At 34.3% G+C, this 26,850-nt stretch overlaps 2 protein-coding genes across 11 annotated transcripts in view; one reads left to right on the forward strand and one right to left on the reverse strand.

Annotated features, from left to right (window-relative positions):
* Positions 1–10,122, forward strand: part of eva1ba (eva-1 homolog Ba (C. elegans)) — a 17,363-nt gene extending 7,241 nt beyond the window's left edge. The window contains exons 2-4 of one of the 2 annotated variants that reach the window (XM_081388275.1): positions 6,537–6,640; positions 8,236–8,328; positions 8,445–10,122. In XM_081388275.1, coding sequence (XP_081244401.1) covers positions 8,262–8,328; positions 8,445–8,881 — 504 coding nt within the window. In that variant the 5' untranslated portion in view covers positions 6,537–6,640; positions 8,236–8,261 and the 3' untranslated portion in view covers positions 8,882–10,122. Of the gene's footprint in view, positions 1–6,536; positions 6,641–8,232; positions 8,329–8,444 lie in introns of both variants that reach the window. The other variant, XM_081388276.1, reaches the window with a different exon arrangement.
* A 1,111-nt stretch (positions 10,123–11,233) lies between these two features.
* On the reverse strand, positions 11,234–26,526 carry sh3d21 (SH3 domain containing 21). 9 transcript variants are annotated; one of them, XM_081388282.1, is made up of 18 exons: positions 26,289–26,350; positions 25,972–25,995; positions 25,654–25,830; positions 24,582–24,739; positions 24,421–24,478; positions 23,519–23,631; positions 22,776–22,866; positions 22,202–22,263; positions 21,738–21,783; positions 21,267–21,361; positions 20,382–20,480; positions 19,900–19,951; positions 17,559–17,621; positions 16,715–16,838; positions 15,853–16,066; positions 13,533–13,714; positions 13,382–13,445; positions 11,234–12,991 (listed from the first exon to the last, which is right to left on the reverse strand). In XM_081388282.1, exons 3-18 carry the CDS (start codon positions 25,655–25,657, stop codon positions 12,962–12,964), a joined length of 1,455 nt encoding a protein of 484 aa, XP_081244408.1. In that variant the 5' UTR covers positions 25,658–25,830; positions 25,972–25,995; positions 26,289–26,350; the 3' UTR covers positions 11,234–12,961. The 9 variants fall into 9 exon arrangements, with proteins under 9 accessions (XP_081244408.1, XP_081244409.1, XP_081244412.1 ...); XM_081388280.1 differs by lacking the exon at positions 25,972–25,995 and adding an exon at positions 14,539–14,607 and having other exon boundaries at positions 12,416–12,991; positions 25,654–25,788; XM_081388279.1 differs by lacking the exon at positions 25,972–25,995 and adding an exon at positions 14,539–14,607 and having other exon boundaries at positions 12,416–12,991.
* Between the last annotated feature and the right edge of the window lie 324 nt (positions 26,527–26,850).

The raw sequence follows: 26,850 nt of genomic DNA on the forward strand, positions 1-26,850 counted from the left end.
ACAAATCATCTACTTACACTCTTTATTTGGACAGACAACTTAATCTGAAAAGAAAGGAACAAATCAGGGGGTGTTGTTTACGTATTTGCACTAGGTCACAATTTTTCCTGTCGGATGGAGACAGATCCAGGGGAAGGAAATGCTATTGTGGTCTTCTTATTGTGGAAAAGACAAGAATTATCACCAGATATGACAGTGTCTGGACTTCCTCAGTCTTTCCCATTCCTTTAAACAAACAATGTCTAGTTTAAAATAAGAATTTCTGGCCGTTTCCCAGGATTTGTGATGGGCTGTGTTTGTATTGGCATTCATTTGCTCTTTCTTTATTAGATCAACTATTAAGTGTAGTGCTAAAAAAATTTTTCTAATCATATTAATGCATGGTTGCTTTATCTGGAATTCTATAAAATTTTTCTCTCTCTCAAAATTTTACTGTATATGATCTGTGTGCTTTTCCAAACTGCACAGCAAGTTTAAGTCTAAGAAATGGACTTTAGTCAGGGTAGACTCTTTTTACATGAATTAGAATTAAAGGAGACATGACATGATTTTATATATCATTTTAATGTTCCTTGAGGTTCATGTATACAAAGCCCCTAAAAGGGACAAATATGGAATGTGAGGAAAAAATATTTTTAAAAGCTTTTGCGTTCTCTCGCAAAACTTTTGAGTTCTCTTGCAAAACTTTTGAGTTCCCCCTAGAAATTCTGCGTTCTCTCGCAAAGCGCTCTTGCAAACACAATTGTGTTCTCTCACAAAACTTCAGATAAACACTTAATGTTTAATGTCCTGCTGGCAGTACTTCAGACAGCTCCATACGTGAACAATGGAGCGGGTCATAGGGTTTTATTTTGAACTTGGACTTAAAGAAATACGGTCACTGCTTAGTTAAAGGAGTTCAGTAAAAATGGCAATACATTCACAGATTTGTGTTGGGCCAACTTAATTTAGGAAAATTTCAATTCTAAATATTAATTATTGAGTTGAGTCAACTTAATTTTGAACAATTTCAATTCTTAATATTAATTATTGAGTTGGGTCAACTTAATTTTGAACAATTTAAATTCTAAATATTAATTATTGAGTTGGGCCAACTTAATTTTGGAAATTTTAAATTCTAAATATTAATTATTGAGTTGGGCCAACTTAATTTTTAACAATTTAAATTGAGTTGGGTCAACTTAATTTTGGAAAATTTAAATTCTAAATATTAATTATTGAGTTGGGCCAACTTAATTTTTAACAATTTAAATTGAGTTTGGTCAACTTAATTTTGGAAAATTTAAGTTCTAAATATTAATTATTGAGTTGGGCCAACTTAATTTTGAACAATTTAAATTGAGTTGGGTCAACTTAATTTTGGAAAATTTAAATTCTAAATATTAATTATTGAGTTGGGCCAACTTAATTTTGGAAAATTTAAATTGAGTTGGGCCAACTTAATTTTGAACAATTTAAATTCCAAATATGAATTACTAAGTTGGGCCAACTTAATTTCGAACAATGTAAATTGAGTTGGGCCAACTTAATTTTGGAAAAATTTAATTCAAAATATTAATTATTGAGTTGGGCCAACTTAATTTCGAACAATGTAAATTGAGTTGGGCCAACTTAATTTTGGAAAATTTAAATTCAAAATATTAATTATTGAGTTGGGCCAACTTAATTTTTAACAATTTAAATTGAGTTGGTTCAACTTAATTTTGGAAAATTTAAATTCTAAATATTAATTATTGAGTTGGGCCAACTTAATTTTTAACAATTTAAATTGAGTTGGGTCAACTTAAGTTTGGAAAATTTTAATTCTAAATATGAATTATTGAGTTGGGCCAACTTAATTTTGAACAATTTAAATTGAGTTGGGTCAACTTAATTTTGGAAAATTTAAGTTCTAAATATTAATTATTGAGTTAGGCCAACTTAATTTTGAACAATTTAAATTGAGTTGGGTCAACTTAATTTTGGAAAATTTAAGTTCTAAATATTAATTATTGAGTTAGGCCAACTTAATTTTGAACAATTTAAATTGAGTTGGGCCAACTTAATTTTGAACAATTTAAATTGAGTTTGGTCAACTTAATTTTGGAAAATTTAAGTTTTAAATATTAATTATTGAGTTAGGCCAACTTAATTTTGAACAATTTAAATTGAGTTGGGCCAACTTAATTTTGAACAATTTAAATTCCAAATATTAATTATTGAGTTGGGCCAACTTAATTTCGAACAATGTAAATTGAGTTGGGCCATCTTAATTATTGAGTTAGGCCAACTTAATTTTGAACAATTTAAATTGAGTTGGGTCAACTTAATTTTGGAAAATTTTAATTCTAAATATGAATTATTGAGTTGGGCCAACTTAATTTTGAACAATTTAAATTGAGTTGGGTCAACTTAATTTTGGAAAATTTTAATTCTAAATATTAATTATTGAGTTGGGCCAACTTAATTTTGAACAATTTAAATTGAGTTGGGCCAACTTAATTTTGAACAATTTAAATTCCAAATATGAATTATTGAGTTGGGCCAACTTAATTTTGAACAATTTAAATTGAGTTGGGTCAACTTAATTTTGGAAAATTTTAATTCTAAATATTAATTATTGAGTTGGGCCAACTTAATTTTGAACAATTTAAATTGAGTTGGGTCAACTTAATTTTGGAAAATTTTAATTCTAAATATTAATTATTGAGTTGGGCCAACTTAATTTTGAACAATTTAAATTGAGTTGGGTCAACTTAATTTTGGAAAATTTTAATTCTAAATATTAATTATTGAGTTGGGCCAACTTAATTTTGAACAATTTAAATTCCAAATATGAATTATTGAACTTCATTTTGAACAATTTAAATTGAGTTTGGTCAACTTAATTTTGGAAAATTTAAGTTCTAAATATTAATTATTGAGTTAGGCCAACTTAATTTTGAACAATTTAAATTGAGTTGGGCCAACTTAATTTTGAACAATTTAAATTCCAAATATTAATTATTGAGTTGGGCCAACTTAATTTCGAACAATGTAAATTGAGTTGGGCCAACTTAATTTTGAACAATTTAAATTCTAAATATTAATTATTGAGTTGGGCCAACTTAATTTTTAACAATTTAAATTGAGTTGGGCCAACTTAATTTTGGAAAATTTTAATTCTAAATATTAATTATTGAGTTGGGCCAACTTAATTTTGAACAATTTAAATTGAGTTGGGCCAACTTAATTTTGGAAAATTTTAATTCTAAATATTAATTATTGAGTTGGGCCAACTTAATTTTTAACAATTTAAATTGAGTTGGGCCAACTTAATTTTGGAAAATTTAAATTCTAAATATTGATTATTGAGTTGGGCCAACTTAATTTTGAACAATTTAAATTCCAAATATTAATTATTGAGTTGGACCAACTTAATTTCAAACAATGTAAATTGAGTTGGGCCCAGTGCTCGAAGTGGGGCGGTACTCACCGGTACGCAGTACCGGCACTTCTGCATTTTACTCCAAAGCGTACCTGCACGTTTTCTTGCGTACCGCTACTTCTCGCATGTAGCCGGTACTCTACCACTGACAAAAAAAGCGTCAGTGTCATGCCCATTTCACATATATACTCCGTTTGCAATGCGTATGCGGTGCTTTTTTTTTTCCGCACCCATATTAACAGGTTAGAGCTTTCACACTGCACGCGGATGCGGTCCGGCAATGCGTTCCAGGAGCGGTGCATATACAGCAGTCCAACGATCGTTTCCACACCGAGTCTATTTTCGCTGTGCTGCACGCGCTGAATTAAAGTGACAGTACGTGGTTCGTGGTCAAAATTAACAAAGAATATTATATATAATTTGTATTATTTAAAATTACTTTTAACATTTAAAAACAGACGTTTTCAAATTCCAAAGCTTGCAGAAGGTTCCTAATGGCAATACTGACTTAGGCTACAGCTTTATAGTAGCTTTATATAAGAAATAGTCCAGGATAAGAAGACTGAGAGAAAATGAAATATGAAGATGAGGAGAGAGCAGGTATTGACAAATAATCTAATGACAAGGTTTTAAAGATAGCCTATTTCTTATAATTTTAGGCCTTCAAAAGTCCTAAATTGCACATATGTAGATCAGAGAATTCCAAATTTTCTCGGGGGAGCATGCCCCCGAACCCCCCTAACTACGGGGGGGGGGGGCTTGAGTCTGGTTGTACAGGGCACAGGAAATTGTTAATCCGGCCCTGGGTGAAGGCGGTGAGAGTAAGGCAAGAGAGTACCGGCACCTTTTTCCCCCCACTTCAAGCACTGGTTGGGCCAACTTAATTTTGGAAAATTTTAATTCTAAATATTAATTATTGAGTTGGGCCAACTTAATTTTGGAAAATTTAAATTCTAAATATTAATTATTGAGTTGGGACAACTTAATTTCGAACAACGTAAATTGAGTTGGGACAACTTAATTTTGGAAAATTTTAATTCTAAATATTAATTATTGAGTTGGGCCAACTTAATTTTGAACAATTTAAATTAAGTTGGGCCAACTTAATTTTGAACAATTTAAATTCCAAATATTAATTATTGAGTTGGGCCAACTTAATTTCGAACAATGTAAATTGAGTTGGGTCAACTTAATTTTGGAAATTTTAATTCTAAATATTAATTATTGAGTTGGGCCAACTTAATTTTTAACAATTTAAATTGAGTTGGGCCAACTTAATTTTGGAAAATTTAAATTCAAAATATTAATTATTGAGTTGGACCAACTTAATTTCGAACAATTTAAATTGAGTTGGGTCAACTTAATTTTGGAAATTTTAAATTCTAAATATTAATTATTGAGTTGGGCCAACTTAATTTTGAACAATTTAAATTCTAAATATTAATTATTGAGTTGTGCCAACTTAATTTAGAACAATTTAAATTGAGTTGGGCCAACTTAATTTTGAAAAATTTAAATTCAAAATATTAATTATTGAGTTGGGCCAACTTAATTTTGAACAATTTAAATTTAGTTGGGTCAACTTAATTTTGGAAATGTTAAATTCTAAATATTAATTATTGAGTTGGGCCAACTTAATTTTGAACAATGTAAATTGAGTTGGGCCAAATTAATTTTGGAAAATTTAAATTCTAAATATTAATTATTGAGTTGGGCCAACTTAATTTTTAACAATTTAAATTGAGTTGGGCCAACTTAATTTTGGAAAATTTAAATTCAAAATATTAATTATTGAGTTGGGCCAACTTAATTTTGAACAATTTAAATTGAGTTGGGTCAACTTAATTTTGGAAATTTTAAATTCTAAATATTAATTATTGAGTTGGGTCAACTTAATTTTGAACAATTTAAATTGAGTTAAACATTTTAATTGTAAATATTAGTTATTGAGTTGGGCCAACTTAATTTAATTGAGTTTAAATTCAGAAGACTAGAGTAATGATGTTGAAAATTCAGCTTTGCCGTTGCAGGAATAATGAATTACTTTCAGAATTTTTTTTTTTTTTTATCAAATAAATAGCCTTGGTGATGTGCATAAGAGACATCTTACCAACAACAAACTTTTGAACTGTTGTTTTTCATGGTACAGTAGTCATTGCAACGTCTGCTTTGGAGCAGAACACGAGGTCAGAGAAAGAAAACCGATGGTGTTGGAGTGACAGGATTGCAGGGCAAGAGGCCTGAAAATAATTTCCTCCTTAGGGGAAAAACAAAACACAAACAAAATAACACGGCAGGTTAATGGGTGTTTAGATAGAAACATCACGTCTCCAGCAGCCATTAGATTCCACGTATCCACGACTGCAGGCGAAGGGTAAAATTTCTATACTGTATTTCTACATCATTATCCTTATGGTGCCACCCAGGCAATATAATACTTATGTAAATACTTTTTTTATATATATTTATACAGTTGTATATGCAATCCTTAATGTGTACATCTGTACACATGTCTTCTGCTTACTCCATCTAGATGTATATTACTTTTATGACCTTGTTTGACCTTGTTTGTACCTGTTTTTACCTTAATTCTACATGTTAAGAGCTTTCAAGAGTCAGCAAGATCCAAATCGGCACTGCAAACAAAGGGGCTTTACTAAACCAACTCGAACTTTCCCTCTGAAAGAAACCTCCTGCCTTGCTCATTTTTTACACCATCTACCTATGAAATTTGGGCTAAATGTCTAGAAACATAACTTTTTAAGTAGCACAAACCAAACAGGCTAGTACTTTGTAGCGTATGAAGAAAGTTTTCAAAAATGAACACAGAGGTTAATACCGAAACATTTATTCATGATGCTTCTGTTCAGGCAGTTCACACTGTGATTTATTTTTCTAACTCAATTCACTAATGACTCATTCATCATGTGGAGGCCCATCTCAGACATGATTTATTGCATTTTCACTGGTGAAATGTGAATCTGTTTTAGGCTGTTCGATCTTAAGCTGACTTTCTGTGTGCACAGTGCAAAATTTCGCCTGTCATTTGCTTGCGCTGCAAATCCTCAGTGATTTTAGATGTGATTTGGTCTGACATCCGTGTGTGTGTGTTTTTTTTGTCATTGTATAGATTAAGGCCCAAGATATACAGAGGACACGGGCAGAACCAGAGCGAGAAGCTTTATCCATCTGAAACAACAGTGCACCATGAGGAGGAACTGACTGCTTTATATGGTATAGTAAATCGTAGTGCATGTCTTTGTAGGCTAGTTCTATGTTTTTTGTTGTTGTTGTTGTTGTTGTTGTTGTTGTTGTTATTGTTGTTGTTGCTTTGTTGTGCTTTAATTCGCTTTGCTTCTTTGGTTTTGTTTTGTTTTGTCTTTTCTTTTTCAATAACCGTAAAAGGTATGGTTATCAAAATGGAAACAACTATTTATTAATTCCGCAATAATAAAAATGCAATTAATGTTTTAGAATTACTAATGTACTAAAGAAGTTCACTCAGTTAAATTAAGGAAAGTAATGTCATTCCCTGTAGGACTTTCTTTTGTGGAACAGAACAAAAATGAACATTTTCATTGAAAAACAACTTAAATTTGGTTTGTTCATCACACAAAGCTGCTATATGCTATGCTATATGCTTTATTGAGCTTCAAAAGTTATATCTTCTTAAGGCCAAACTGTTAAAGTTATGATAATGGGTAATATCCTAGTTATACAAGTGCATTTGAATCTCTGAGTGTGCATACTCAAACAGCATGTATACAAAAAAAAAAATGTGAACAATAGTGAAAGAGAAAAGCTAAAGTCAGCAGGAAGTTCTGTATGACTGTAGTGGATGGGATTTTTTCCTTTAAAAAAAAGGAGCAGGGGGGTGGACACAGGAAGTGTGGTAAGATCCGGCAGGCACACATGACCCCAGGTCTTCATGTTTTCTGTGGCGCCTGCTATGCAGTGGATTGAACCAGGATCAGAACTGTCATAGGGAGGATATATTTGTTTGGGGTTGTAAATATAACCTCTTGCCCTCATACTGTATGTGAGGGTGTGGCAGCATTTGTTGACCCCTGAAAATATGAATCTTCCTTAGGAGTTCACAGTTAGAAGGGAAAAGAGTCAGAGAGGAAATACACTACGGACACATACACTACAGGAAAGGAAAAGGCTGTAGACGCACGTCATTAGGCAAGAGAATTGTATCATGTCCTTTATTCAGATACAAAAGAGTCTGACTACTGGCTACACTCCATTTAATGGAGAAGGAAATGGGCCCCACTTGCTGCTGGCAATTCTGACCTCACAAAAGAGGCTAACATGGATTGACTGTAGACTTGTTCAGTATATTTTTACTGAATATATATATATATATATATATATATATATATATATATATATATATATATATATATATATATATATATATATACTGTGTCTCATAGTGCCAGAGAATTGTAGTAGCTATGTGATTAAACAAAATGCTCAGTATGATTATTATTCAGATACCTTTCTTTTTTTTGGAACACAGAAGCTTGACATTTGGCCTAGTTTTTGGTTTGTATTCTGAATTTTATATATTTTTTAAAACTTACTGCAATTTTAAAATATGAATATTTACAGCTAATTTTACCTGTCAGAACAAAAAACAAACCTGTTTGAAAAAAATATAAAATACAGCACAACTTTTTTTTTCACAATTTCTCATTTCAGAAAACAGACAGTCAGAAAACACCCACAATACATTAGCAGTGCCCAAGCAAGCACATTTTAGCATGTGCTAAAACAAGCACTGCTCGTTTAACAAAATTATTTTCCCTTTTTTTATCCAGTAGGTTTGGAAACACAGGACAAAGCCAGGATGAATGTGAAAAGGAAGGAGATGGATTTCTTGAGCAACACTATTGCTGCTTATGCTCACATTAAAGGTCAGTGCTTTTTCCATTTTTAATATTTTTAACATGCAACTCAGGTTTAAAGAACAGCAAACTAATAATGGAGATGTTCCAATTACTAAACCTGACTTGTTTCCCTCTCTATCCAGCAAATCCAGAGAGTTTTGGCCTTTACTTCGTCATCGGCGTCTGTTTTGGACTGGTGCTCACTCTCTGCCTCCTGGTCATCCGGATTTCATGCAAGCCTCGTGCCACTACGGCACCCTCCACACCGGAGAAAAAACAGCTGAAAGACTACAGTGAGGAGGAAGAGGAAGACGAGGAGAGCGATGATGATGAGGAGGAGGAAGATGCAGGAGGCCTGGAGTCCTCGGTCCAGCACAGCACCACAGAGATCCCCATGAGCAACCACCTCATCACGCCGGATGGGACTCTGAGCAGGAACGTGTTCACCTCAGCCGAGGAGCTGGAGCGGGCACAGCGATTGGAGGAAAGGGAGAGGATCATCAGGGAAATCTGGAGAAACGGACAGCCGGATATCCTGGGAACAGGCACGGGCACTATTGGAAGAGTGCACTACTATTAATGCTCCCAGAGACTTCTGGACATAAACTCAAGCCATTTGACTGCTTGAGTGCAGTACTTTTAAAGACTGTTAATGGATGGTGTTTCCATTATATATTTTTTATATGTTGGACTGATGTTATTGTAATCCTTCAGACCATGGGTACAGCTGTTTTGTATGCAACATTTGGACTGGGAAAGTTGCTATCAGTCCCCAAGTCATGGTGCTTATTGAAAAGTCATTCCGACTTTATCGTCTTTATCGTCTGAGTTGATGTTTAAAAAAATCTTTGTGAATTGTAGGTGATAATTAGAAGCTCACAGAAAGCAAATGCACTTTTGCACTATGCCATTTTTTTCTGCTATTTTTTGTCATTAAAAAAAAAAATCCCCCATGTAAGTCACATCAAGCCTTAACTCAAGCCACATATAGCTAAAGAATGCACAGATATTAAAATTCAACATCGACAAGATAATTATTTTCATGATTTATACTATTTTGTCTAAATAAAAAATAAATAAAACATTGTTTTAAACGCTATTGTTTTAAATGCTACAAAGTGAAATGGGCATCACAACATTATAATGTACAATATGAAAATAGAATATTTACTTTGATATTTGCCAAATATTACATTAAAGGTACTCTATCTAACTTTTTTGTTCAAAATTAACTACATTTAAATAATGAGTCAAAACTACATCAATCCTTCCTCCAAAGTGTGTTTTTGACTTATGGTACGCCTTTTATAAGTGTTCATATTTTAGACCTGTAGGAATGGTTTTCACAGGAAATTGTGTACATGTACTGTACATCACTCACCTGTGCGTGTCTCCTCATATCTGTAAATAGGGAAAAGTTGCTCTGGGTACTTTGACGCATGTATGGTGTTGAAGTGGCATAGGTTAGCTGTCACAATTAGCGAGAAAGGTTGACATTGAGCTCGCTAAATCTTGACTCTCTGGAGAATCACCTGTTTTTAAAAAAATGCGAAAAAAGAGAACGCAACAGAGCTTGTAATAAAACGAGAATCAACATCGGCTTGACTTTCGGAGATGGAGAGAACTGAGGGATTTGAAATGTAAAAGCGATGTGGAGATGATGGCGTTTTTATTACTAAACAGGTAAGGTATTTTATTGAACAGGTAAATCACAATATTTCACTCTCTAATTAATTATTCATTGTGAAAAGTCATTTCATTATGGTTGTTGTGCTGAGCTGGAATTTATTTTCAATAAAGTTTATTAAGTGTCTATTAATGGATATAGCTTCAGTAAAATCTTCAGCTCAGCTTGAGATCCTGTCCATCTAAACTGATTATATCTCTTAAGCCTATTAGTGAATGTTTTATGAGCAGTAGGACAACCATATTCATCCGCATGGTCACACAGAGCCGAAGCACAACCAAAACAATGTTCTTCCGCAAAAAAGTATGAATTTTAACTGCTATAGGAACAAAAGATTCATAAGTGTACCTTCAATGTTTGTAAGTTTAATGATGAGCATTAATGGATGATAGTAAAATATAAAAGCTATAAATATATATTGAGCATAAACAAATGAAACATCCAATACAGACCAATATCAATAAATTAAAAAAAATAATTCTAATATCAACTTTGTGCATTCCTAAATATAGCCAAAAACATCCTGCTCAACATGGGTCATGCTCTCAGGATCTCAAGAAACATGGTTATAGCAATCAGAAGAAGCAGTTTATCAAGCAAGGGTTCATTTATCAATCATCAGTCATTTACAATAAGTCTCTCATACAGGCCTATATGAATACGTAAGGGATAATGTATAGAGAGGCGGTCGTTATAGCGAATAACAAGCCCGACAGGCTGAACGAGAACCCGACGCGAAGCGGAGGGGTCTTGACAGCCTGAAGGGCTTGTTATTCGCTATAACGCCCGCCTCTCTATACATTATCCCGCTTATTACATGGCTACCTACAAAATAAATAATTAATTTGGCACAAATTATTGATTTAAAAAGGAGTTTATTGTTTTAAAAATGATTGCATTGCTTCCGCCAAAGAAAATAGTCCGTTCTGCGTCCATAGCAACGCGCTGTTTTGCATGGCAACGGTCTGTTATAGCTCGCAGCGGTCTGTTATCAAGAAATAACAGACCGCATTCTACATTGGAATTCAGCCAAGCCATGTAATAAGTAAGGGATAATGTATAGTGAGCCGGTTGTTATAGTGAATAACAACCCCGACAAGCTGAACGGGATCCCGACGCGAAGCGGAGGGATCTTGAATCAGCCTGAAGGGGTTGTTATTCACTATAACAACCGGCTCACTATACATTATCCCGCTTATTACATGGCTACCTACAAAATAAATAATTAATTTGACACAAATTATTGATTTAAAAAGGAGTTTATTGTTTTAAAAATGATTGCATTGCTTCCGCCAAAGAAAATAGTCCGTTCCGCGTCCATAGCAACGCGCTGTTTTGCATGGCAACGGTCTGTTATAGCTCGCAGCGGTCTGTTATCAAGAAAAACAGACCGCATTCTACATTGGAATTCAGCCAAGCCATGTAATAAATATGGGTAATACATATCAAATGGTATAATTGCACACCTGATTATTCAGATCTTCATATGTAATTACAATAAATTTCAGGGCTGTTTTGGCATTACCATCAGTCCATCTACAAATAGCGCTTTTTGTGTCATAAAAAAGTGCTAAATAGGTCCAAATCAATGTTTTATGGACATTGTGTCTTTCACGTTTAAGTTATATATTTGCTCACCAAGTGGCTGTTATTGTATTATTGTTTAATTTCCACTTCCAGTTCATTTTGATTTAAATATTGAGCTTTACATGCATCAAAATCAAAACCCAAACAATTAAACCAAAGCGTAACAATAACTCTTGAGTGCTTGCGAAGAACTGGATGCTATAATATTTCTAATGAAACAACTTCTGTTATTGTTTACATTTATGAAGTACATTCTGATATAAAGATGTTATGAAGATATTTAAACTTGTGAACTGCTACTATGACACACAATATGTATAGAACCCATATAACATTAAGGACAAGCCCGAAAAAAAAAAAAGGAAAGAATGTGAGTATATTTTGATTGACGTTACTATGTCATCACAGCAACTGAACCTACAAACATACAGTATTTCTATTTGGAATTAGTCTGTCTGTCATTAAAAAATAGTCCATTCCCAATGATTAGTCAGGCTATGAAGATCTAACGTATTCCACATGGTTTCCAGATGCTGTTGTCTGTCTGAAGGGACAATAAACCAGCTTTCAGATTCTGTTAGTGACAAAGCAAAGTCTATTCATGCCATTCACAAAGCAACTTTTAAATAGCATTTGCAGTGTTATAATATGTCAAAATTGACCTGGAGCCAATTGAATTGTCTTGTGTCTTTCCATTAGACCACTGGGGTTACGGAACTTTTTATTTATTTATCTAGGAATATTTGATTACTTTATGTTTAAGGTTGCTTGCATTTAGATACCAGATCTGTATTTGTATGTCATTGATATTTTCCACTCCTGAAATAAAGCCATCTTGTTTCATAGTCTTAACACAGATAAAACTTTAATGTAGTTGCATTCAAAAAAGACATCAACTCATGTTTATATTTTAAGTCTCTGACTTAATCAGGTTTGGAGCAAAAAGATTTTGACCATCATCAGTGGAATTATTTAGTGATTTATTTTCTACAGAATACCACAAAACAGAAACATATTATTAATAGAATGTGTATTAATACGTTAAAATATGGCCTAGTTTAACCGTGAATATTTTATATTTACACATTTCAAAATGCACATATATATGTTTAAAAAAAAACAAGTGGAGAGGACTCCCAAAACCAAATGAGCAGTATATGAAAAACGAAACGTCTTTTTGTAGTTCTGCTCCCTGAATGGAGCTCAGCCTTCTGGTCCACTGGATTAGGAATTATTCAACAAGTTGCAAATGCTGGATTTCCATATCGGTCCGCACATTTTTACATTTCCTCAACACTCCATCATTGTCTTTCTGTAGCCTTTATCTCCATGTCCCAAAGAAGGATCACTTGGGGATTGTGAAATACTCCTGGTGTTCAATGGACACTATTTTTTCCTCAGAGCCTCCACTTCATCCTATAAATATAAAAATATTGATTAATAAGTTGTACTTAGAATTAAGGGAAGACTAGCATTAAAGGTGAGACTATATTTAAATTCAGCAGTGTAAAATTTACAATCTGCATCAGGGTAGAAGAGATAGATAGATAGATTTTTTTTTTTTACCTTCCAGATATATTTGGCTATTTTTAAGTTTGTTTATGGATAAAATAGGAATCCTTATGACTACGGTTACGTGTTGCAAATGTTCTATCATGTTGAAGAGGTTGTATTTTTAACTCACTGCTGCTCTCTTGAGGATTAAGACAGTATTTATTTGACTGGATTTATTTCAGTTTTTTTTTTTTTACAAGATATGAGACTTTATTATCTTCTCAGAATAGACTCAAATCTCACAACACTCACCTGTAATCTCATCCGTTTTTCGGACTCGTTCTTCAGTTCATCTTTAAGGTCATTTATGTCTCTCCTGGTGAGGGAAAGCAAAGAGGAATATTGCAATAAAAGAAATATGTGATATGATCATTCAGGGGTGGTAGACGGGGTTCATACTCACTCGTGCTGTGCTTTGAGGAGATCCAGTGACATACGGAGATCTTTGAGTTCTATCAGCACAGAGGCCAGTGATGCAGTCTCCTCCTGAACCCCAGCTTTGCTTTCAGTCTGTGTCTTGGGTGGTGAAGTGCTCTTAGTTACCTGGTCTGTCTTGGCGGGAGGAGCTGACTGAGGCTCTGTAACCTGTGAACAAATACCAGCAGCTGAGCAACTGAGGGATGAAGAGGGATATAAATCCTAGGACAATATGTTAACAAATGGCTGTACATCACAGTTCAAAAGTTTGTGGTCAGTACTTTTTTTTTTTTTAAGAAATAAATATTCAGGAAAGAGGTATTAAATTGATCAAAAGTGACCCCAAAAAAATATTTTTCAAATAAATCCTGAGCTTTTAAACTTTCCATTCATCAAATATTCGACTGTTTTGACAAAATTATTAAGCAGCACAAATGTTCTTAACATTGATAATAATATGAAATGTTTCTTGAGAAAATGATTTCTGAAGGATCATGTGACACTGAAGACTGAAGTAATGATGCTGAAAATACAGCTTTGCATCACAGGAGTAAATTTCATTCTAAATACATTTAAATAGAAAATTGTAATAATATTTCACAATATTACTGTTTTGCTGTATTATGTTTGATCAAATAAATGCAGTCTTGGTGAGCATAAGAGACTTACCAACCTCAAACTTTTAAACGGTGGTTTATATCAGACGTTTAAGGAGATGTTTTATAGAGAAAAATAATTCCATAACCTAATATTAATTTTTTCAACCTTTGGTAACACTTTAGAACAACTTTCATTAATAGGCCCTTAAAACATTATATCATGCTTTACAGATCAATAGTTAATGTGCATTCAAATATGAATATTTATGATAATATTATAGATATGAATTACAATTTATTATATTTGAAGGCACATGAGGTAATCTGATCTGTGAAGCATTATATAATGTTATAATATTATTATTGAAAGTTATCGTAAAGAGTTATCCAAACCTCTGGAATATTTTGTGGTAATCCATCTTTCTCTCCTGAAGTTTCATTGTGGTCAGGTTCATCTGGAACCTTTATGAAAAACAGATGTTATTTGGATTATTTACCAAGACATTAGACTGAATATTTTAACTTATTTAAAAAGAATGATTATAAAATGGAATTATTATATATAATCATGATTAATTATTGTAATTGATTGACAGCCCTAATTTTTGATTTTCCTCATTTTTATCATCATTCTCATTGGCTTGAGTGCCGCATCTTAAGCTTTGAAAACCACAAGTTTAATTGACATTTTTTAGGCTTGATTCATTCAGCTTGTTTTATTGCAATTCATCTCTTAAAGTCCCCCTGTGGTGAAAATCAAGTTTTTAATGCTGTTTATAGGTCTCTGTAGTGTTTTAAAATATGCTTTAAGACAAATCATGTGCAAATTCATAAGCAACACCATTGCTGAGTACTTTCTCCTTAAAACGGCAGTGAACCAAACACAGTCTCAATACTCAGTCTGTTTTGAAAATGCAGTTGTTCTCTACGTCACAAATATGTTATAACCAATCCCATCAACAAGCAGGGCGGGCTTTAGCATATCATTAGCAATACATTTAGCAATATAGCGGGTGAATTATGTATATGATTTATATTACGATGTTATGATGAACTATATGCCTTTCTCCACTGACATTCTAAGTTGTTCAAAGCGTTTCTAAGGATGATGATTTTTAGAAGGCAGCTGACTGACTCTGAAATGGCGAATGGGAACATGGTTTGTGTAACATTAGCAACATATTATTAGCTGTTTGATAACGTAGTCAAGCCAAAGTCTAATCATATTAATTACCGTTATGTGTCTATCGTTGTATATAGAGAGCAATACATAAAATTCATTACCATTCTGACACATCGACTTATAGACGACCCTGTGTAATTCACTCTTCCACGTCTTCTGAATCAGTTTCTGGTTCAAATATATATGGCTGAATTAAACAAGTTTTTCCACTTGCCATTGTGTAGCGTTTACTAAAGTAATGTTGACCGAGTGTATTAGGTATTTACAATGGTGTGATTGAGTGAAGGCAGAGACCAATTTGCATATTCATGGCTCCACGAATAAGGGTGTAGTTACATTTAAGCTATTTTAAGGCATGAAGAAATGATTTTCACAGGAAATGTTTAATATGTCATCTTGGTGTTCAAAGATGAGTTTTAAGGGATAAAACGATTGACTACAGGGGGACTTTAAACTAAAAGCCAATCAACTTGAATCCTGAAGCGTTTATGAGTGTCACGTCTGTGCCTTTGTGTTAAGCTCACTTGTGCGACAGTGGCGAGGGCTGTTGGTGGTCTTCTCTGTGGAGGTTTGGCTCTGTTGGCCGTGGGATGGCTCAGTTTCTCTGAGGACACGTCTACACCGTCAAACTGGTCAGGTGTCTTATCTTTAACATCCTTAGTGTCTTTAACCTCTTTCTGTACTGGTGAGGCAGGGGGCTGTTGTCTCGGTGAGACAGCTTGTGGCTCTTCAACATTTCTAAGGGGAAAAAATGCATTATGCATATTACACACATACAATATATTAAAATTCCAAACAGGTTTTGTGTGTGTGTGTGTGTGTTTAAGCGCATTGGCTTAAGAGAGTGAGGTCATTAAATGTTTGCAGAAGAGGTGCGTCTTCAGCTGCTTCTAAATTTGTCTAATGTGTCAAAGTTTATGAGCTTTTTCAAACAACACATTGCTTTGATTTCTTTTGGAAAACATAAGATTTACTGTTAAATGCTTGTAATGTCTTAGTTTTTGCATGCAATTCTGTCAGAATGACAGTTCTTTCTGTAAGCTCTGCCTTGAGCACATGGCAGTTTCTGTTTTTTATATGCTCACTTAGAAAAACAGGAAACAGGCAGTTTGACTTTGTTTAGTCCCTCAGCAACTCATTCAATTTCCATCGCTCTTTACAAGACTGAACATTCACAGGCCCTTTAGAATAACACATAATGCTAAATGACTATCTGATGAGGGGGAATTCAGTCCCTGAGGAAAATAATGTTGACCGATGGAAGGGGATTTTTATTTTTTTATTTTTTCAGATTCCTTTTATATTTGGTGTACTTGTGATGAGAGTCTCATGAAAGCACCACAGAAGGTTGTATGCTCTAACATGATTTGCTAAGGCATCACTTACTTTGGTGCTAGTTTTATGGGCTTCTCTTTGGCGGGTGGTGGAGGAACAGGTGGTTTGTGTAGACCAGGCAACTTGATTTTACCAGGTGGGTCACTTCGAAAGTCTTTAGTGTCTGGTTTCTCACCTGTGTGCAAAGACAAGAGATAAATACCATCATATTGGGTAAATTCCCTTAGACAGCAGTGCTTAAGTGAAGCACTTGTTGTTAGACATGTAATATCAATAAATATTTCATAAAAATTAAATAGTTTTAGGGTGTGTTCACAGTAACATTTGTAGTTCGGTTCTCGGTTCATTTGGTCCAGACCAAGAGTGAAAACGATACATTTAGTCCTGGTTCACTTAGTGTTCACACTGTCATTTTTAACACTGAACCTAAAGATTAAAAAAAGGCTTTTATGACGCATGTTTTGTGTGCTGGATTAAATTTCTAGATATTTTGAGCCAAGAAGGGTCACAAAAAGCTTTGAAAATAGTCAAAAAAGCTCCAGGAATTTCTCCGTTGTGGAAAATAATCTGTTGCAAGAAGACAAGGTTCCGATGCCTGTGTCAAACTGTAATGGTTTAACATCGTAACTATGACGAGAAGAACCAGGTATGCTTGAGCATTCTGTCCTTTTTAGAGTTTGAGACCCACCTTTTGAGTTTGGTGCGCAAAAGGGTTCGGATGGCAGTGTTCACATTTATTAAAATTAACTACAATTACAGAGCAATCGCACCGGAGTTTGTTTTAATCTAACCAAACCTGCCAAATGTGAACACACCCTTAGATGTAAATTTACTCCAGAATTAGACTGATGTTGTACTTTTAAAGGTTATTTATAGGTTTGTTCTGAATTATTACTTTTAGTCTCTGTCTTTGGTTTCATATCTGAGCTGTTCTGGTCCATCACTGGCATCTGATTCCCTGAAATATAAGAAGATACAAGAATTATTTGTTTTTTCCATCAATGCAACAAACATATGTAAATGTCATTGTTGCTTCTTCTTCTCAAAGTTAATGGTAGCCAAATGTTGGCATTCCCTCCCATAAATAAAAAAGCCCAGGCACTTGCGTGGGGTATAATATTAAAAAGGCTTTATCGAGATGTTAGATTAAATGGTCACCCGGATGAAGGCTCTGTTGCATTGTGTAGGTTGTGGATTTTAATATAAAAGCCCAATTTTAATAAAGCCTTTTTAATAACACACCCCACACGAGAGGACAGTTTGCTGGATGGACTGCCAGAAGGCCAGCCAGAACCCTTAAAGCTATTTTTGCAACCATTCTCTTTACACACTTTAAAATTAAAATCACAAAATAAACATCACTTTGAAGCACTCTCACAACTAAACAGGACATATGCTGGAGGTCTCAGTGGCATGAGAACTTGTAACTTTCCCTGATAAATGAGCATTTGTTTCCTGTGGCTACACAAAAAAATTCTCATGGGTTCCCTGAATAAACCCGAATGGCTTTAAGCTTTAACAGTAATAAAACTGTGTCCTGCAATACAGACCAGATCTCTGTCCTCATTTAAAATTAGTCTTGTGCAGTCAAAATAAAAGACATTAAAGTCTAATCGAAGTCAAAATCAAATGGTTGCACAGATCTTGCCAGAGCCATAAATATAACATGTAATTATTTTGAGTAAACATCCTCTCTCATCACATCGACCACTATAACAAGATCTTTTCTTCTGAAACCAAATCTTCAATAAAACACTATTAAAAAAACCTTTCTATGACTTATAAAACAAGTCATAAAACAAGGACAAGTGATATAACTGCAAATGCGTCTGGAGAAGAAAAAAAATCCAAGAACTAACAATACAGAAGAATAAATACAGTCTATACATACCCTGTCAGTTTTTCAACATCACAACCCTATGTTCTTATGGAAATGAAGGCGTATATATAGAGAGCAGAGGGGTGCTCCACTCTGCCCTTGCCTTTCTCTAGAGTTTGGTCACATGACATCTCATGGCCTACAACAACTTCCTGTCACAGCCCCAAACAGCTGCATCAGTGTTTCTTAGAGCGGTTTGTGGTAATGTGCTATGTGTAAGAAAGTCAGATTCAGCAAAGAACAGAGATTTTTGCACCACATTTCCAGGCTTTTAACATCACTTTAACACTGTCAAAGAGACAATTCCGCAGCAAAAAAAACATGATCATCCTGGGGGAAACTGCAGAAAGTTTCACACTTGAGTGCAAACCAAAACGTGAGATGAGTAAAAAAACCTACTTCCTGTCCTAGAAATGAGTTGTCAATAACAGGTGCAGAAACTGCATTTTAAAGTTTAGAGTTTTTGTGAGCTACCAAACATAAGCTAACTTGTTAATTCCTCAGAAAAAAAAAAAAAAAAAAAAAAAAAAAAAAAAAATTATATATATATATATATACAGTATATATTTAAAAAAATAAAATCATATAGCATAAGTTCATAGAACATAAAACGAACATAGATGAAAAACATACAGTAGCTATTCAGTTGTCTTTTTTGAGCATGCTGTGAATATAATAATAGTAATAAAAGTAAAAAAACTGAACTTGAACTTCCTCTAGTTAAGACTAAGTGATATCTAATAAGGAATGTGTCTCATTTCAAATAAGGGAAGTATGTGACTACTGTGGGTTAGACAATGACGACATATCCTTCATTAAAACCATAACTCAAGAGTCATTGTGTATATTTACCACTAATGAATTCCAGCTTTACTGGTGGCATTCAAGTATTTTTGTCCTTTGATAAAATATCTTCTTATTTGATGAAGACATCCGAGTTGTTATAAAGACACAAAACAGTTTGTAAACATCTGTTTATCAAGCTTAGCATATGCCTATATACTATTTTATTGCATATAACTTTGAATGGACTTTTGTATTTTGATTTACCGATACTATAATAAAGATGGACAAAAACAATATTTTCACATAACAAAAAGTCTCCCCATGTAGGATACCAACCAGCAAACTTTCGATTCAACCATTTTAAAAAAATGACAGTAACAAGTGCTTCAAAGACGGCCTGACATGTGCCACTGTGTTTTCCATCTAATTAAACTTGCTCTCACACACACACACACCTATAATCTCTTAATGCAACTATTTCTAGCAACATTTCCAGCAACTGTACGCTCGATATAATCTGAGGAATCTTGTCGAACCAGCCCTGCCGCTATGACAGGTGTTGATGTCTTACCTGATTTTTTCTGAGAGCCAAGTCTCACCGGTGTCTGGCCTGCATTCCCAGTCTGCGTAGGAAACGAGAAATTGTCAACCAGATATGGATTAGTCCTTTTGAGCAGGTTAACGCTCACACTCTTTTCATGTAGGAAGAATCAAGTCACTGGTTTTAGTGTTCCTCTCCTCTAATGGAAACCTCTGAGTCAATCTCTTTTAATAAGCTCAAAGTAACAGGAAGAAAATACAGTCATGTATAGACCACAGTTAGCTGTCTTGTGTATCAAGGCATTAAAAACAGATTTATAACCTTCAGTACGTTCCACCTTAAAACAAACCAAACTATTTGTAAACTAGAATGAATATCCTTGCCGTTAAATCGGTTTTCTGAGCCAGCGCATTAGTAAAAGCCCAGAGCAGTGTTGACAAAAGGGAGACTCCCATTCTCTAACAGTACACAAATGGGCCAATCATGAGAACATTTCTCTGTCCCACACTCACATGAAGAGCATCCCTTGGGATCACCATGACGAAGTTATCAGGAAAAAAGCCCCTGCATCCGTTCAGTTCCCCCTCCCACCAGCCTTCGTCCTCAGTGGCCTTCAGGGAAAAGAAAAAGAAATGAAAAACATAAAGCTGACTCACTGAGCAGGAAAAGATACTAACTTGTAAATGGGGTATAAACAAACAAATTAGGACGTTGTCAGTTATGAATACACATATGATATCACTCCATTCTCTTTTTGTTTCATATACGCACTACCTAGAAAAGTTTGGGTTCAACAAAATATTTTTTTCAAATAAATTTATATTTGTATTCAGCAAAGATGCATTACATTAATCAAAAGTGACATTACAGTCATTTATAATGTAGATTTCCATTTTAAATAAACTTTCTATTCATCAAAGAATCCTGAAAAATATTAAGCAGCACCAAATCAGGATATTAGAATGATTTCTGAATGATCATGTGACACTGAAGACTGGAGTAATGGCTGATGTAAATTCAGCTATGCTATCACATGAATAAATTATGTTTTAAAATATATCCAAATAGAAAAATATTTCACAATATTACTGTTTTTATTGTATTTTTGATCTAATAAATGTAACCTTAAAATAATAATCATGTAATAAGTGAGATATTGTACAGCCATGTGGTCATATGAGGTCAAAATACACCCCTTCAGAATGATACAAAATACAATGATGAATTTTGTGTTGGCATACTGATCACCTTGTCATGGTTTATTATTTTGCTGTAATCATCAGCTGACTGTACATTATCCTTTCCATACAAATCAGGTGAGCGACATTGTTTTTCTTTAGAAAATACACTGTGTGTTGTATAAATAGAAAGTAGTCTGTTGGTCACCCATGACACACCTTGCTGATAATAGTTATGACGTCTCCCTTCTTCAGGTTCAACTCGTCTTCGGCAACAGCCGAGTAGTCGAACATGGCCTGACAACATTCTTTTACTGTGGAGGAATTAAACATGTATTCAGTGACCTAAAATTTACTGCAATCGTGATTAAACTTATTAGCAAATTTTCCATAATGGATTTGCTCTGGCAGGTTTGGTGGGTGAATCTAAAAAGCACGTTCAAAGCACTGCTCTTCTGGTGTGAAACTCTTAGGGAAGTCCTTTAAGAATAGATCTTTTCATTCACTGATAACTGCAATAGCATTGTCTTAAGATTCTATGTGCTTTCTTTGTCACTGTTTATTATAGGAATAGTGTTACTCTGTTCTCTTCAAGTTGAAGAGTGCAACCTCAAGCTCCAGCTAAACAGCATTTTAATTATTCAACAAAAATCAACTGTATGGTATGGCATGTTTTTAGACTTGACTCACCGCTTGATGCTTTCCTCCGTAAACTTGGTCTCTGTTGTCCCTTTCCCTGTTAGAAAAAAGTAATATCATAATATATAAATAATAATATAATATTATAATAGAATTATATTATTAATTAGTGCTGTCAAACCGATTAATCACATCTAACATAAAAATTTGCTTACATAATATATGTATGTGTGTATATATCTGTATACTGTATATATAGATACACACACATACAGTATAGTCATATACACATGTGTGGATATGTAAATATACATAGACACACACACACACATATGATATATATACACATTTAATTATATATATATATATATACATACATACACACACATATATAATGTAAACACAAACTTTTGTTAGATGCGATTAATTGATTTGACAGCACTATTGTTAATATAATATAATATAATATAATATAATATAATATAATATAATATAATATAATATAATATAATCACTTCTTTATTGAAGACATCTTCAGAGAGTTTAGGCCTGGCTTTGGCTTCAGTTATCTTGCCATCTGCAAACATTAAGAGGGTTCAGAAAGACAGTGGCATACATTCACACAGAACGCATATTTGTTTTGAAAAAAAAAGAAAAAAGATAAGAGATTTTCAGCATTTAGTCATTGTTCTAGGCTACTGATAATCTTTGGATTCTGTTATTTCCATTTGCCAACATGAGGACCAGAGGTACCAGTAAAAGTTAAGAGCCAATTGTGATGATGGGTAACAAAAATAAAACAATAAGAGACATAAGTCAAACCTTAGGCTAACTAAAACCAATAAAAATCGGATATGTCTGACAGAAACACTCTTCACGAAGCATGTGTGGATTTTAAATATATATAAAAGATTTCTTGAGCCTATACTGCGAGATCCATCACAAAAATAGGATGGCCAAGCAACAGTTTGCTCTGTCTTTGACCCAAATATTACAGAGGACACTGTATCAATTGCAGCTACAAGACAATGCTCATTATGTGAAAGAAATGCAAATCCTTACAGCTCGAGTTTTAGTGTACAAGCTCACCTTTTGAAGGGACAAAAATTTCCTTCACAAAATTGGACGGAAAGGCTCCTATTTGGTTATTTTTCTTTCCCATCCACCATCCATCTTCAATCTACCAGACAAACAAGAATGCAGATTAATTTGTATTAAAAAAGAAACAGAACATTGTTACAAATATAAAATCTGATTTAAAAGCATAAACATTTCCAACCATCATATATACACATAAAAACAAAATATATATTTTTCATTGATTTCACACATATTTACTTATTTGTTAAGCAGTCACGTGAAAAGTGAAATGATGTACTGTCAGACAGCCATTATCACACACACACACACACACACACACACACACACACACACACACACACACACACACACACACACACACACACACACACACACCTTCAGGATGATACAATATTTTTTTTATGTAGGTGCTCTGATCATATTGTCAGGGTTTATTATTTTGCTGTAATGAGTCTCAGCTGACAGCTGACTGTCTTTACATACAAATCAAGTGAGCTAACATAATAATTTGAAAAGGAGCAGTGTGAACATTCTATCCAAATAAAAATAATACAGATTTGGAAAGACTTTTTTATTATTTTCTTTTTTTATTATTATTATTTTGATTTAATATTCCATTACGTTAACATGATGAGACTACCACTTCAGCAAGTATGTAGTAAAACATGCTACACGAAACCATCCACGTAAAATCTACTTTGCAAAATCTATAGAAATGGGGTTTAATGTACCTCTCTGATAATCTCGATGGTCTCTCCGACAACCAGCTCCAGCTCGTCCTCGTGCAGGGAAGTGTAGGGAAAAGCCACCTCGCATTTCCTCGTCTGTACCTTTGGTTTCTTCGCTGGAGAATTTAAGAAAGTGGAAAACATATGGAACATGTCAGTACGTTCAGATGTGAGAACAAACTAAACAGAACTGGACTAGACTGCAAAAAGCACTTCTAGCTTTCACTTTTACAAGTAACCCTACTTCACTTTTATGACAAGCACTGTTTTATGGCGGATATAGGGCAGCACTAGCCTATGGATTTTGGGGAGTATAATTTGAGACCGGATGTGGAGGCACAAACCCTTTCATTAGCCTACTTATTTTAGTCTGCCAAGTTGAGATTCTTTGGACAACTTCAGACACTTCGAATGAAAAAGTTTTTGAATCTGCCACTGAAAAACTGTGATAGATATTCATCTATCACAGATCTGGATATTTACGAGTCTTTATTCTTGTTGAGCACTTTGATTTATCCAAGTTAATTAAAAAAACTCGCTCACCTTCTGCTGTTTATGTCAAGAGGTGATGACAAGTGAGTGTTCTTACGCGTGTGTGCGCGAGCAGACCAATCGGTGAATTATATCAAAGTATCGCGAGAGCGAATCTGTGTCATTTTAATTAGTGGTAAATTCAGGGTGATTTTTGCCATTAAGATGAATTCAGGTTGATTGGGAAAGTGTCCCAATCAACCTGAATTCACCCCTATGGTAATCGGCGTCGTAATTCTAAAACCCCCATCTTGTTTAGTAGCCTATCACTTCGAGAAGATTCAGATTCAAATGAGACTTGCAAATGATTGATTCGTTCGTTTAAAAGATTAATTCACTAACAAAATACTGTTTAATTTATAATGAAGACTTACATTTCCTCAAGCTTCTTGGTTCTCTGTTGCTGTCCCCTATTAGGTAAACAGGCACTTCCTGTGGGTAGAGAAGAGCTATTTTGAATATATGTAGGAACTAGGGGAGCCATGGCAAGGCTTAAACATGACCGCATGGAAACAATGTTCTAATAGATCCAGACCTTGACGAAGTTGCCAGGGAACATGCCTCTCTTTCCTTTCAGATCTCCCTCCAGCCATCCTTCTTCTTTGGCCTTTGAGACATTCTTTACCACATCCCCTACACACACCGTTAACTCATCTGGCATCGTCGCCTCAAAGTCAAGAAGCACAAGCACCTCTAGAATGGACAAAAGAAAAGGTGAAGCCATTGGGAGTTAGTAGATTGGAGTGTTTTATACATTATTTTGGCTTGTAAATTATGTTAGCAGTATCTATAACACAAGTATAAGTACCTATTTATATCTATTCCAAACATTTTCCCTTAAATCCAGTGCAAAAATCTAGGCCAGATAAGATTGTTGCACTTTGTCAATCACCAGTAAGCCTTATATTTAATGAAATACCCTACAGATAAATGCGTCTAATTAAGTGAAGGCATGAAAAAACATGCCAAAGAGATGTTCCTTTCAAGTGCAATACTGGAGCTGGACATCCATGAGCAATGTGTTTCAACAGGCCTACAGGTATGCTTGTTGAACCTGAGTGACTTGAACTCAGGAATGTATATCAGTACAAAGAGCCCTGTGCATGATTCACTATGTCATTGCATACATCTGATTTCCTTTAAGAAACCCTTTGTGTGATTGGTCAGTTTGAATCTGAAGTCTCAATGACAGGCAGTTTATGGTCCGGTAAACTCATAAAAACAGCCTTTAAATGAGATTAGTGTCTGCACATTTAATAAGATAAACTGCCATCTCAAGTTTATTTACCATATAATGTAAATTGAAATATATATAATATAGTGTAACATGAAAATACACGCAGAGTAAATTAGTGAATAATTAAATACACTCATTTTGTACATCCATCCATCCATAAATGTTAGTAATAATATTAAAATATTAAATATATACGACAAAAAGCAGCTCATTCTAAACCATTCGTCACTTATTGCAAAATTATAGTACACTTGTTATATTACATTTCCCATTCATTTTGGCTACCGTTTACATAACCCAAATATCTCAAACACTACAACTTGGCAAATCATAACAACAAATTATTTTAAAACAAGGCTTAAAAACTCACCCATGGCTCCTTTAAAGCTGTGCTCAGAGCACCAAGTCAGACAATGTAGATTCTGTTCAGTTCTCAAAGTGTCACGGAATCCCTGTGAATTACTCAATCCAAATACAGCGAAGGCTTTCTAGGACCTCCTTCTTTCTAGTCAAACATTAGCATTGTTGAAGAAAACAAAATTCCCACCTAGTCAAGACACGTTATACAATGAGAGAGAGATAGAGAGAGAGATAAAAGAGTGTGTAACAGGTGAGACAAGTTTGTATTGGTATGAGCCTCCTGGTGTCATGTGTCACAGCAAACATTACTGACAGTAGGTGTACTTACCTAGAAGGAATTCAAGGAAAAACCCTATGTTTAAATATAACTGTGATTATATGAGTGTAATCTTTGTAATAAGAGTGTGTCTATTTTTTTTATTGCACTTTTATTGAACAGCAGATATATGATTTTACTTTGACTGTAGTGCTTTTATTTAGAGCCTGTCAGGCCAGTTTACACAGAAATAATAAAGCATTTTTAAAAGACCATTCAAATAGGTGTAGTTCATAATATGGTGAATAGGATTATGATTTTCTTGGTCTGAAAAAAGAAAAAGGAACTAATCACGTTTTTTGTTTGTTCAGGTGTAGCTTTTTTTTTACCTGTTCATGTCTGTTTCTAGATTAGTTTTCACTGTGTTCAGTTCATGTGTCCCTGTGTGTCTGTATTCCTATCACCTGGTCATCTATTATCTCGTTAGTCGTGTCAGCTGTGTCTCGTTTCTTTGATTAGTCCCAGTCAGTACTACGTTGTTTTTGTATGTATTCCTTCGAAAAAGAGTAGGGGTGGGTGTAACCCCGGCATCCTAGCCAAATTTGCCCCTTGGTCTCTGTCTATCATGGCCTCCTAATCCGTCCTAATCATCCCCATATACTGATTGGCTTCATCACTGTCTCCTCTCCACCAGTAAGCTGGTGTGTGGTGGGCGTTCTGGCACAATATGGCTGCCGTTATGGCTGCTCATCTGCTTTTCTGTAGTATGCATTATGGTGTTTACTGAGTTTGATAATATAATTTATTTCTTTTAATATCAGTCTAATGCATTAAGCCATTAGCGTTTCAGAGCGCCCCCGAATGTGAATGTAAGAATAAATGCAAGTATATTACAAGTTTGTGTCTGTCATTGTATTTCTGTGAATGGCATTTTACACATTTGTGACTACT

Source organism: Scardinius erythrophthalmus (genome assembly GCF_964197995.2).
Source record: "Scardinius erythrophthalmus genome assembly, chromosome: 16".
NCBI lineage: Eukaryota > Metazoa > Chordata > Actinopteri > Cypriniformes > Leuciscidae > Scardinius > Scardinius erythrophthalmus.